At 40.0% G+C, this 13,528-nt stretch overlaps 1 protein-coding gene and 1 long non-coding RNA gene across 6 annotated transcripts in view; one reads left to right on the top strand and one right to left on the bottom strand.

Moving 5' to 3' along the window:
- The window catches only part of rnf207a (ring finger protein 207a), a 28,150-nt gene that overhangs the window by 6,682 nt on the left and 7,940 nt on the right, over positions 1-13,528 (bottom strand). For 4 of the 5 annotated variants that reach the window (XM_039798503.1, XM_039798506.1, XM_039798502.1 and 1 more), the window contains 11 exons: positions 13,155-13,287; positions 12,089-12,233; positions 11,362-11,443; positions 11,186-11,261; positions 10,615-10,740; positions 9,477-9,523; positions 7,485-7,557; positions 6,215-6,283; positions 5,723-5,791; positions 4,507-4,613; positions 557-734 (listed from right to left, as the gene is read on the bottom strand). In XM_039798503.1, coding sequence (XP_039654437.1) covers positions 557-734; positions 4,507-4,613; positions 5,723-5,791; positions 6,215-6,283; positions 7,485-7,557; positions 9,477-9,523; positions 10,615-10,740; positions 11,186-11,261; positions 11,362-11,443; positions 12,089-12,233; positions 13,155-13,287 — 1,105 coding nt within the window. Of the gene's footprint in view, positions 1-556; positions 735-4,506; positions 4,614-5,722; positions 5,792-6,214; positions 6,284-7,484; positions 7,558-9,476; positions 9,524-10,614; positions 10,741-11,185; positions 11,262-11,361; positions 11,444-12,088; positions 12,234-12,768; positions 12,817-13,154; positions 13,288-13,528 lie in introns of those variants that run through there. The other variant, XM_039798504.1, reaches the window with a different exon arrangement.
- On the top strand, positions 10,674-13,501 carry LOC120557858. Its single transcript, XR_005639030.1, has 3 exons — positions 10,674-10,784; positions 12,846-12,959; positions 13,180-13,501. It is a non-coding gene; the product is annotated as an uncharacterized LOC120557858 (long non-coding RNA).

Below are 13,528 nucleotides of genomic sequence, written 5' to 3'. Positions count from 1 at the left end.
CAAATTTTAACTGGTCCAATACTTTGATTTATGACGAAATTCTCGCAAAACTAAGCCTCAGCTGCTCTTTCTTTTCAGTGCTAATTAGCAAATCTTAGCAATGTGCTAAAAAAATAAGACGCGGGACGCAAAATTACAAATCCCACTGTGGCAATGCCAAGCCCCGCCCTACGAAGCAGCTCGATTGGTTGGGGTTAGGCATTTCACCTTGAGTGGTTAAGGTTAAGATAGCCGATTGGTCAGGGGATAGGACCTGAACAAATGGGGTTACGTTACCTTGCGTTCTCATGGACGCCTGGCCAATAAATGCTATTGAAGGGCGGGTCTTGGCGTGGCCATAGTGGGATTCATAATATCGCACAGGGGACATGATAATTCAACATCAGCATGTTGGCATTGTGAGCATGTTAGCATTTAGCTCAAAGCCCCGCTGTGCCTACAGCCTCACAGAGCTGCTAGCATGGCCATAGACTCTTTTAAGTCTTGTTCAAAAGTTGTTCTGGCTAAAAGCATCAGGTAATTGTCAGAAATGTCATCACACATACACAGCTCTTACCCTGTAGGTGTTCTCATAGTTACGGCAGTGCTCGGTGAAGGGCGTTTCCTTCCCCTCAGCCAGGAGCACCTTGGTGCAGATGTTGCGGTGACAGGTGGGCCTTCGCCCGCACACCGAGCCCAGGGGCATCTCACTGAGAGACGGGGAGCGGCAGGACACGGAGAGGGGGGACTGGTGCCTGAGGGGAGGGGAAAATAATCATCAATGTGTTTTTTCTCTCATTCATAACCAGTGGTGGAATGTAAACTAAGTACATTTACTCAGTACTGTACTTAAGTACACATTTGAGGTACTTGTACAGTACTTTACTTAAGTCTTTTCTTTTCATGCCGCTTTCTACTTCTACTCCATTTCAGAGAGAAATATTATCCACTACATTCATCTGACAGCTTTAGTTACTAGTTACTTTACGAATTAAATTTTTTTGCACGCAAAACACATGTAGTTTATAAAATACGATGTTTTATTATAAATTAAACTACCGGTACCCAACAATATACAGGCCTACAGGCACAGCTGTAATGATTAGACCATTAAACACTTAGTTGATTGACAGAACTGTTTGATCGTTCCAGTCTCTAAAATGTGAGGATTTGTCTGCAATGATGACTTTTACTTTTAATAGTTTAAGTACATTTTCCTGAAGACGCATACATCGGCTACTTTTACTACGGCTATTTAGAACTTTTACTTAACACGTAACAGAGTATTTTCTCTGTGTGGTATTAGTACCTACTTTTACTTAAGTAAATCTCAATACTTCTTCCACCGCTGTTCATAACTGTACATGATGACATTATTCTCCATCAACAGCACATTACGTCTAGCTAAACCCTGTCTCTTATACCACAGGAGGGTTAAAGCCTAATTTTTAATAAACTGAACTCTGTAATTTGTCCATAATATTCGATTGCAGGTCATTTACAGTCAGCTCTGTTCTGACTACTGACGTATACATATTCATGTACATATTCTTAGAATTTTAAATCTATTTTTTGTTTTTACCAGTTACTGGTTAGCAGAGCTCGCCATCATTGCAATCAGTTGGGAACACCCGTTCTCCACAATTTTCATTATTACAACCTACAGTGGTCACTACTTTTGACTTTAGATTTAAATACAACTTTGTGTACATTTTCTACATACTACCTTTTATATATATATATATATATATATATATGTTATTATTTGTCTGGTTATGTTTGGTTTTTAGGTCTCTCTTGCAAAACACTCCTGGTGAGATATATATATATATATATATATATATATATATATATATACACAGTACAGGCCAAAAGTTTGGACACACCTTATCATTCAATGTGTTTCTTTATTTTCATGACTATTTACATTGTAGATTCTCACTGAAGGCATCAAAACTATGAATGAACACATATGGAATTATGTACCAACAAAAAGTGTGAAATAACTGAAAACATGTATTATATTTTAGATTCTTCAAAGTAGCCACCCTTTGCTTTTTTGATAACTCTGCAAACCCTTGGTGTTCTCTCAATGAGCTTCATGAGGTAGTCACCTGAAATGGTTTTCACTTCACAGGTGTGCCTTGTCAGGGTTAATTAGTGGAATTTTTCCCTTATCAATAAAAAGCAAAGGGTGGCTACTTTGAAAAATCTAAAATAATAAGACATGTTTTCTCGTACCATACACTTTTTGTTAAGTACATAATTCCATATGTGTTTATTCATAGTTTTGATGCTTTCAGTGAGAAATCTACAATGCAAATAGTCATGAAAATAAAAAAAAAAGACATTGAATGAGAAGGTGTGTCCAAACTTTTGCTTTCTTTAACTATATATATATATATATATATATATATATATATATATATATATATATATATATATATATATATATATATATATATATATATATATATTATTCAGGTAGTCTCATTGAGATCAAGATCTCTTTTGTTTCTTATGTGTCATGTTTCTGTAAATCAATAACTTACTGTCACTCAAAACACTCTTCGTCATCACCAGGAGTGTGAAAGTATGAATGCACAGCACATAGCCAAAAAACTAGATGAACATTTAACTGGGACCATCACACTGGCTTCATGCCTAGCAAAGCATAACTGCCCTGAAGCCATTCTACAATAGCCTAGGTGTAAATACATCTTCTCACTTTGCCATATGAATGTTGTCCTCTGAGCATCCAGGCTGTGTCCCAACCCAGCCAATTAAAGACATTGCCACTGCCAGTACTAAAGCAGCAGCAGCAACAGTTGCATTAAAGAACATGGCTGCACTTCTTCAATTCTGTTCTGTGAAACTATAATACAAATGGGGCCAGCCAGCTGGCCGTCCACCAATCCCTGCCCGGATTGCAATTGTACATTAGTGGCTCCCAAGTGGAGATAGGAGCTTTCAGACAGCAATTGAAGATGTATCAGACACAACAACGCATTCAGTCGCATATAACAGACTACACCATGTGGGCAGCTTTCTGAACAACCATACGGCGAGGAAAAGCTCATTTCCTCCTCTGTCTGTGAACTGAAGCATGTGGACTTGAAAAATTGTGAAGTCGACCACTTTGTGCAACGACGGTGTCAACGGCATCATCACACATTCACTGAAGAGAGTAGAAAGCCATTGAACAACTCTGACCCCACACATTTACTTGAACTGCAATCACCAAAAATATGCAATACACTCAACTACAAAAGCTCAATTTATGGGGGGTTCACACTACAAGTTAAGGCACATGTCACATACTCAGAACACTCCACTTTATACAAGAGAATAGACTGCAATGACTTGAAAAATTATAAAATACATATACATTTACCTGGGGTCTGGTAGGTTCTTAATCCTTCCTTGTTGCCCAGTGTTGATGCAACAGAGGATCTGTCTAAAACATGTATCCCTCTCTCTCTCTCTCTCTCTCTCTCTCTCTCTCTCTCTCTCTCTCTCTCTCTGCCATACACATGTCATCCTCTGCACATCCCGTCTCTGTCATCCCATCACTGACGCAAATTAAAGATTTTGCCCGTGCTAAAGCTGTGACATCAGCGGCCAGGAACAAAGTGGCCCGACCGCTACTGCATGCCAACTTCCAGATGAATCCTGGAGAGTTCTGTGAAATTACGATAAAAATAGTGCCAGCCGGCTGGCCACCAAACCCTGCCCACTTTGCATCTTGCACTGGCAGGGCGCTAAGCAAGTTGGAAAGGAGAGTTGTCAGTATGTTGGCATTAGTGGGTGGGCTTAAAGACCTGTGAACAGTTGGGGTACATCTATGTGGAAAGAAAATCGGTCAGGGGAGTGTGTGTACGTGACGCGAAAGGACGTGAAGCGCAGGAGAAAGGACAAGTCTTTGTTCTGAGTAGTAGTGATGATGGTTTAAATCAGTTTTAATAAAGGTTGTTCACTGGTGATTTGATGTAATTCTCAAAGGAATAAGTTAAAATACTATATGGCATTGTCAGATTTGGGGTTCCTTCAGCTACTATATTCAACCTAACACTTTCTTCTAAGTAAAACAAAACATCCAAATGAAAACCTCTCCATCCAGAAACTGTGACAATGTAGCACCGCACTCATTCTTCCACATTACCATGCTATCTGCTTTGTCTGTGGCCTGGCCTCAGCAAAACCAGAGCTTCCTAAAAACAGGATCGACTGCGTCCTTCCCAGGCCCCATTGGAGCAAGGTGAGTTACGTAAACATATCAGTGTAGAGAGCTTACAGATAGACTGAATAACTGCCATAGTGGGACTCAGCGTGGCGCCTCCTTTCCTCTCACTGCAGTCATCGCTGTCTACCATCTGTACTTGCAAACCATTTGGGGATTTTGAGTTTGGATTCTTTACAAGTGTGAAATTTCCTGCCCAGATTTTTTGCTTTCTTGGAAGAATCCAAAAGTTGGATCATTTGGTGATTACATTCCAATGATATTTGGCAGTAGGTAAATGTTATCACCTTGCTGCGACACTTATAGATCCGGCAACAGAAGAAGGGCAGCGCTGACCCAGCAGCAGTAAGGGCTCCAGACAGCGAGCAAACTCACTTCTGTAGTCCGTGTTGATCTAATGGAAGACAGAGATAAAGTCACTTAGTCCAGTAGTAATTCAAAAAGAGTTTCAAGTATATGTATGTGCCATATTATCCTTTAATGTTTCTATGAAAAATTGAAAAAAAAGAACAACGGAGAGAAAGAAACACATAAGGCTGTATTCACACCAAATCCACCATTGCGGCAATTAGGTTTGCGATCAGGTTTGTGTGGCGGTGTGGGAGTGTCACTTCAATGGCCCGTTTGTGTCTTTATTGTGTTCCCCACTCCATTGTGTTTTGTCCGATCACTGGTTGATTACATAATCAGCCGGCTTACGTTTCTCCAAAAACAAAGTCTGTTTCAACTTTCTGCTGCAGGCCACAGTTTTCACCGTTTTTTTTCACCAGCATCCACTGCGGTTCCCAACGCCGCAGCCTTAACACACTACCCACATTCAAAAGAATAGGAGAACTGGCGTTGCAACGCCTGATTTTGTAAAGTTCTGATTGTTATATGTACTTGTATGTGTATGCTCTATGATTTACTGCTTTACTGCAGATTAAAATGACCCTTTTGGCTAAATCTGGCATGTGCTATTTAAGTATTCAGAACAGCCCATCTGTAAGGTTGTGATTTCACTATATATAGGTAGAAAGTGCCGTTACAGTTATACCCCGGCTGCAATGATGGTGCAGAGCGTAGATGTGGAAGACCCTGAAACGCTGACCAATCAGAGCAGACTGGGCTTTTTCGGGAGAGGGGCTTAAAGAGACAGACGCTGAATACAGGTATATTCAGACACACTGTATGAGAAAAATAATGTGTGTTTTGAGCATTAAAGCATGTAAACATGTTTTAGTATAAACCCAAAATACAAGTATGAACCTGAAAATCAGCAATATATGGGACCTTTAACTGTCTTGTTCCTGACGAATAAATGAACGAATGACTAAAGCTCCCATTAGAAGGCACTGAACCCAACTTTCTTACAAAAATAATGGGATCTGGGCATCAGGGCCACAGAGGAGAAAGAGGTGAAACTGAATTGGGAACAAGTGAAACAACTCATCAAAACACTGCAGTGGATCACATTTTGAATGTAACCTTTTCCAGCCCTGCATGAAGGCTGTTCCTACTCACTTTGCTGCTCTGCACCGGTCTCAGTCGATGAGGGAGCTTCACAATCCTCTTCAGCCTCTCCATGAGTTGCTGTGTAAGCAAGAACATCCAGTTGAGATTCAGTGACCTGAGACATTATGGACAGCATCCATTTAAAGACCAATTCAGTCCAGCTAATACTCTGACTTGTCTCTTGCCAAGAAAATGTTCTCTGAATAAACTGTAAGCTCTTTGCAGTGTATGTACAATAGACAGGGTGGCTTTGGAAATGCTGATAATGTGTTGTCCATAGTTATATGCAGTGAGTCATCTTTTTATATTTCCATTATCTATTCCTTTTTTTATATTTATATAGTCTTTTTTTACTATTTGGGTTATGTATTCACTTCCCCCACTACTCTTTCTTACCCACGTATGTCTTGTATTGCAGCACTGCAACTCTTTATTCATATTTGATCAAATTCTCATAAAATGCAATAAAACATAGTTCATAGTTTCTGTGGCTGTACTCACGTAGCCCATGTCCAAAAACTCAAACTTGTTAGCTGAGCTAAGGAAGGCTGAACAGGTGACGAGGTGCACCTAAACACATCACAGATTAAAGGTTAGAGTTCAGACAAGCTGCGGAATACATGAGACCCCAACAGACGGAAATTGTGATGAAATGGTATTGAATTTATCCCAAAACTAACATCACACATCATTTCCATAGTCCATTCTATGGACCCCTCTCCGTTCCCCAATATGTGAAATACCTTTGTTTTTTCACAGCCACATGCACTAACATGCACATGCGGCCAGACGGGCTATCAAAACAAAGAACAGAGAAGCTGGAATTACAACACACACAGAGGGAGTGTGACTTTATTCTCTTCTCAGGACGCCATTACTCCACCATATCTTTACATAGCAAATATTTCTTTACTGCTATGTTCTTAATGTTGAGTACAGCCCCTTTGAAGCAACATTTTTGACTTGTGACTCCGTACTAAAAACAGTGTCTAATTTGGGCTCCTTGTCATGTTTTAGAGGTCTATGAGCAACACACACTCATAAATTATGAGTATGATATTGTACGAAAAGTTATGCACAACAATTTGTGTGATATCCTACGAAAGAGACGATCGTCGGCTGGTCACGTGAAGACAGGTCACATTAAAGTTAAGTTTAGTGTTCTTTACAGTTAAATTTAGCCTAGAGGTGGCAGTCATTTCAGAGGCCGTTGCAGTTGAGTTTAGCCGACAAAAGGCGGCGACAGTTAGGTTTAGGCACAAAAAGGACTAGTTAAGATAAGAACTGAACTCCCAGAATACAAACATGCGTTTCCTGGGTGAAAGTCTTGTGTTCTCCCCGGGACACAAACTCTTCTCCCCCGTTTAAAAGCCCTGTGTTTTATGACCCACCTGAGTAATCTTATACACCAGCAATCAATGGGGTGCATACAGTAATACATGGATGGAATACATACGATTTAAAGTGCATTACTTTTGGTAGCTATAGGTGCAAATGGTTCATGAGAACAGCCTTCTGAGTTGTTAGCAGTTTCAATCAGAGAGTGATTTCCCCTATAAACTTCTCAAATGGTTTAATTTTAAATAACTGTTCAAAGGCCCCAAAAGGTTAGAATACTATGGATATTTAACAAAAAATGTTAAAAGAAAAAGTCCAAAAGCTGAACACAAATGTGTGTATCTGAACATAGTTTCTTTTCTTCTTTCCAACTCCATTAATCATCCCACGACCCCTTTAGATGTATTGTGTGATTTACAGTATCTCACTCTACCTGGAGGGTTGGTAGGAGGGCATTAAGGTGTGAGAGCTGCTCCTTTAGTGCTTTCTCCTTCTCCTCGTGTTGACTGCAAACACACACACACACACAAACACACACACGGACACACACACAAACATGTAACGCTACACCTTCACATCTGTGGCTGCCGAAATACTCAGAGGATTCAGCTCAGGAGGTGCAACCACAAACAACATAGTCCATATTTCCAGAAGCTAATCTTTCTGTCTTCTCTATCTGTAACAAACACACACATGCACAGACGCAGGGCCGGACACACAAAGCCTGACATAAATAGCCTTTAACACCCTTCCGGGAACCCAGCCACTGGACGGCTTCCAGGCAATGGAGAGGGAGAGAGATGGAGGACAGAAAAAATCTCATTAAAGATCCCCACAGAGTGCTACCCGATACACTCACTCACTCACTCACATGCACAACATTGTTCTCAATCACACGTACGTTGGAGCGCACACTGAACAAGAAAAGTGCTCAGAAATGGTTCTCATTACAATTTTTCCATTTGCAATTTGGAAATGGGAGTTTGCAGATTCACATCAAGTGTTGAGACAAAGATAAAACACACTTTATGTCTGTTTATACACTATGTGTCAGTTATTAGGCTAGTCATTAATCTCACATAAGATTTGCTTGATGTGCCATCATTTGATTTTAGAGACTAATTGGTCGCAAACCTTGGATGACATTAAATCAAACTTTATTTATTTGTATCATTTATTTTAGTGGCTGGATACTTACTCAATTCTTTAATGAATGGTTTGGGAGGCAGTCATTATCCTGTTTTTGCTAATTCATTATAATAATAATAATAATTTGTTTCACTTTACAGTCTTGTTTCTGCACACACAAGCAGCTGCAAAGTAAGTAAGTAAGATTGTGGTAGGCTGCCACAAATGAAAAATAAAAAGTTATGATCCTTTTCTCAGAACAATGTACTGTGTTAAAAAAGGCTCAACACCACATTGACGGATGCCGCAACAGACACTAGTTGCTCATTTCTCAGTAGTTCAGATGTTAAAGGTGCTCGGTTGTTATTTAAAGGGATAGTTCGGATATTTTTCAAATTGGCTTGTATTAGGTACTTATCGATAGTCAGTGTATTAACTACAGTAGATGGTGGTCGGCACGTCCCCAGTTTGGAGAAGCAGACAGGAGTACCAACACGGAAGCTAAGCAATGTACTGCTGTGGACAAGGGCAGCAGCTAAACGCATTTTAGCCACCTAAAAAAAAAAAATCAACATCAGTTTAAATATATGCTATGTTCACAATATTTTTACAGCATTACCTTGCCGTCAGAGAACCCTTTCCTAAAGCCGTTATATCTATCTGCTCTCTTCAAAGCCACGGATAGTTTGTGTCGTTGTGGGACTTTGGTGAATGTGAACTAACCCTTTATAACACCAAAGTCACACAGTAACACTAACTAACAGTTCAAGGCAGCAGTACACCAGCAACTCCTGTGTTCTGCGATCATATAACCGTCAACCCCCACGTCAAAAAAATCTGAACTATCCCTTTAAAGCGGAGGAAATCTCATCCAGGTTTTCCTGCAACAGTTGCTGTTGTTGATAATATGGATAATTCACAGACTGTGTATTTGTTTACCAAAACTTTACAGTTGGCTGCATTTGTATTGATTGGATCCAGGCACAAGCTGCAACCATTGGCTTTAAATCTGTAATCCTACTGAGGTGGTTTTAATTCAGTACCATGCTTAGTTGAAATGAAAATCACACAAGAAAATGTGTTTGGTGAAGAGAGAGATTATTCCAAAGCAAACAGGGTGCTGCTATTCATCACCCAGAGTACAATGCAGCATGACACAATAGAAAAGCTATCAAGTGACCCCGGTGACAGCGGGATAATAGCATTCAATTCAAAGTAAATATTGTGACACAAGCTTTGAGGCAACAAAAGAGCATTTTCATATAGGAACTGTAAATCTGTATATGTTTCCTTTTACCTCTGAGCTGCTTTTAGTAGAATCTTCTTCCGCTCTGCTAGTTTTTCCTGTCAGATGAGAACAGAGGAAACAGACCCTTTTATTCCTTACACTGCTGTGAAAATGGCCTTAAGCTCTTCAATACCTAATGAATTTTCAAGATTGTGGGAAAGAAATAGGTGTAAAATCCACAGTCGGGTGTCGGTACTCTTTGAATGTTAGTTGTGCAAAGAAAATACACTCTTTTCTCACAAATAGGTTAACAGAGACCTCCAGTGGCCGTGCAGTGTTAATGGACTCAGATGGAGCAACTTACTGCACTTCAGACTGAGGTCAAAAGAGGATTTGAATCTTATTTTTCACTTTGACTTTGGATTTCACTTGTAGAGGACTGAATGTTTATCGGAAAGATGAATATGACCAGTTTTCTGTAACTGACATTTTAATGTACTCTTTATAAACAAACCTGATGTAGTAAACCAAGAGGCAGTTATACAGAATATATTCTGCTGCTCGACGAAACTATGATATTAATTCTTGTAATGGTTAGGGGAAAACATTTAAAAGACATTAGAAGGAGTGTAGTGATACTGCCCATACATCACGTTTAGATGCAAGGTTACTGGAAATCAGCATTTATTTTTAAAGAGTACCACATGCACGCTGACTCCCAACCACACTCAAATGGACAACATTTTGATCCTTGGACCTCATTTGCTTGATATGCACAATCAAGTGTGTGACCTTATATAGACAGGTGTGTGCTTTTCTAAATCATGTCCAATCAATTGAATTGACCACAGGTTGACTCCAATCAAGGCGTGGAAACATCTAAAAAATGATCAAGAGAAATGGGAGGCACCTGAGTCAAAGTCCAAGTTTCAAAGTAAAGAGTTTGAATAGTTGTCAATGTGATATTTCAGTTTTTTTTCGTTTTGATACATTTGAAAAAATATACTGTGTAGATTGATGAGGGAGAAATTATAACATACACGCACTGTATATGTATTTTAAACACCGACTGGGAAAAGATCTGAATGGGGGGAAAAAAACATAGTCCATTTAAATAAAGAGACAGGCGGTTTCAAGGCAGCGTGCAGAAGTTCCTGTTTTCATGAGTGAGCTGATAAAGCGTATCACACCAGGATCATTATATAACCTGCAAGCTGTTGAACAGAGTACAGATTGCACTCTCTTCTTCCTCCACATTGAGACACACTTCTCCTATCATTGCTCGCAGCTGAAGGATCGCCTCTTGAGCCGAAGTCTGCAGCTCCTTCACCACCTACAGACGGAGGAGGAGGAGGTGTGCTGTCAGTGAATGGCCATGTAGGCTACTGCACCGCCACACATGTGCCATCAGAGCCTTTATCACCACTTCCAAGCTGAGACACGCAAGCAATGAGGCTATTTATACTATTTACTATAAGGATAAAAAAGTATATATGTAAATATTATATACATAAATAACCATATCAAATGGTGCAAAACTAACATGTTATTGTATTTTATTGTATGTATTTGACCCAGCTTAATTCAGCAATGCTCAAAATATTGCATATTGCTGTAAAATACTCCTGATTTATGTTTGTTTATATATTCAAATTGCATTGCAATGACCTAGCCACATTCTGAGTACACCTGCACCACATCTCACACTATCATCACCGCTGCTAGGTGCTTGAATTATTCCTAATGCCAAATGTGTAGATGAACAGACACTCCCTCACCAGCACAGCCTGGTCCAACATCTCACAGCCCTGCATGTAAGCTGTTTCAATATCAATGCAGTGAGTCCGACTTTCCCTGTGGAAAACAGACAACACGCCTGAGTTAATGTGGAGAAGAGAACAGGAGAGAAGAGAAGAGAAGAACTTCTGTCACTCATACATTTGGATTGACTTACACCTGCATGTCTCTGAAGCACTTGATGCAAAGCATGGACTGATTCTCTGTTGAGAACAGGATGTAGGGCTCCTCGTGGAGAGCTGTGGAGACACAGACGCCTTTTAACCTCAGCCCACAGGACCGACAGAGTTAAAGTGTTCTGTTTTTCCAATGAGCGGGTTTGCAAAAATGCTAGTCTACATTTTGGCCAGATGTCCGTTACTTTCCGCTTTCTTTGTTTTAGCATTCCAAACTCCGGTGGATTTCTGAGGACTACGGTTAACTGCTCCTCAGATCTCTGCAGGGTAAATCCAGACAGCTAGCTAGACTATCTGTCCAATCTGAGTTTTCTCTCGCACGACTAAAACAAAACGTACACACGTTCCACCAAAACAAGTTCCTTCCTGAGGCTATTTTGCGGCGGCACCGTGGCTCCGCCTGGCGCTTAGCAACGCCCAAGACGATTGTGATTGGTTTATAGAAATGCCAATAAATCGGAGCACGTTTTTCTCCCATCCCGGAATGCTGTGTGTGGACTAGCCAGACCCTCCTCCGCAGCGCTATGGAGGAAGGTCTGGCAATGCGAGACTAGCAAAATATAGATACAAGAGGTTTCAGAATACAAACAAAGGTTGGCTGACAAAAGTCAACCACTTACACTTTATTAACATCATGCTTTCATACTACATTTTAAAAGTAAGCAGTGCCTTGTTATTCTTCTGGAGTACATTATAGGTGGTACTTACAGCACTTCCTGTGTTTGGCTCTGGTGCGTTTGACCAGGGATACAATCTCATGGTGGGAAAACATTCTGGCCTTGTGAGTCAACTCCTTGCAGGCGCTGCAAAGTGGCTGGCTACAAGTGTTACAGTAGTACATCACCCCTGCGTCCTATATGGAAACATAAGAAGAAGAAAAAAAGCAACTGAAAGACAAAGTGTAGCAATGCTTGTATTGTTTAAAGCTACACAAAGCAATATTTGATGAAAATACTATAAATCTCAAAGCTACTAAGTGTGCAATTCTAAATATTCTGACTTTGGCGATCCCCGAGTGGTTGTATCAAAAAATACATTGTGGCAGCACAGGATTTGAACCTGAGACAAAAGAAATAACGGCACCAATGTTTGATTGTCTCAATTCAACAAAAACTTGCTGTCAAAAAAAGACGATATAATCACAAAAAATTCTACACATAGTGGCTTTAACATCTTCAATTACAAAATCGGCACCAATGTTTGATTGTCTCAATTCAACACAAAAACTTGCTGTCAAAAAAAGACGATATAATCACAAAAAATTCTACACATAGTGGCTTTAACATCTTCAATTACAAAATCGAATTGCGAAGGTTCTGGTTTCAGTAACGTACACTTCACAGACTTAAGTGAAAAACATTAAAAGTCAAACACAAACTGTCCCTTACAGTAATGAAGGGCCATCTGTCCATGAAAAGCTGGATTCATCCCTGTTTAAACTTAAGCTTCTCTTTTATATCCTCAGACATTAAGCAATCCAGGACTCATGTGCTCCCTGCAGACCGGATGTCTGCCTGTCCGGATGTTTACAGGATTTATGGGACTTGAAGTCCACTTTTTCCCCTCATCCTGTGTTATTGTGAGTTACTAACACCTCCTGGCTAAGCTTTCATGTAACATAAGTGTACATTTATTTCTAACGTCTGTGTTCACTTGTCATGTCACTACAGCTTTGCACAGAGAAGACTGCGTTTTAAAATGCAGGCCCAACTTTTGGATGACCTTTACCTTATTAACTAAGAATAGTGATGTGGCTCTGTCTGTTAATTCATACCTTTGTGTTACTTTCCTGGTCACAGTTGGCACACTGCACTGTCTCCTCAGCGTCCGCATTGTTGTCGACCAGGAACTTCAGCAGACGGTCCTCTGGTGGGAGGGAGCTATTCCCTTTTACTATGGATGGATAACTGTGGCCAAGACAGACATTCAGATAGCCTGAGAAAAGTCTGACATTTATTTCAAAAATAGTTATACTGGCAAAAAGTATCTGTTTTATTATTCACGTTGATGTATGCCAGAAATAATTAAAATGAATCGATCTGATAAAAACTAAGAATGAAAGTGAAGTAACAAGAAGAACAGTGACTAGTTATTGTACTTCTGTTTTTTAAGTGGCTGTCTGTCACCGTGCAGAATGATGTATGTGCA

This window comes from Perca fluviatilis, chromosome 4, assembly GCF_010015445.1.
Source record: "Perca fluviatilis chromosome 4, GENO_Pfluv_1.0, whole genome shotgun sequence".
Classification (NCBI taxonomy): Eukaryota; Metazoa; Chordata; class Actinopteri; order Perciformes; family Percidae; genus Perca; species Perca fluviatilis.
Note: the sequence above shows the minus strand (reverse complement) of the source record. Positions and strands in the feature narration are given on the sequence as shown.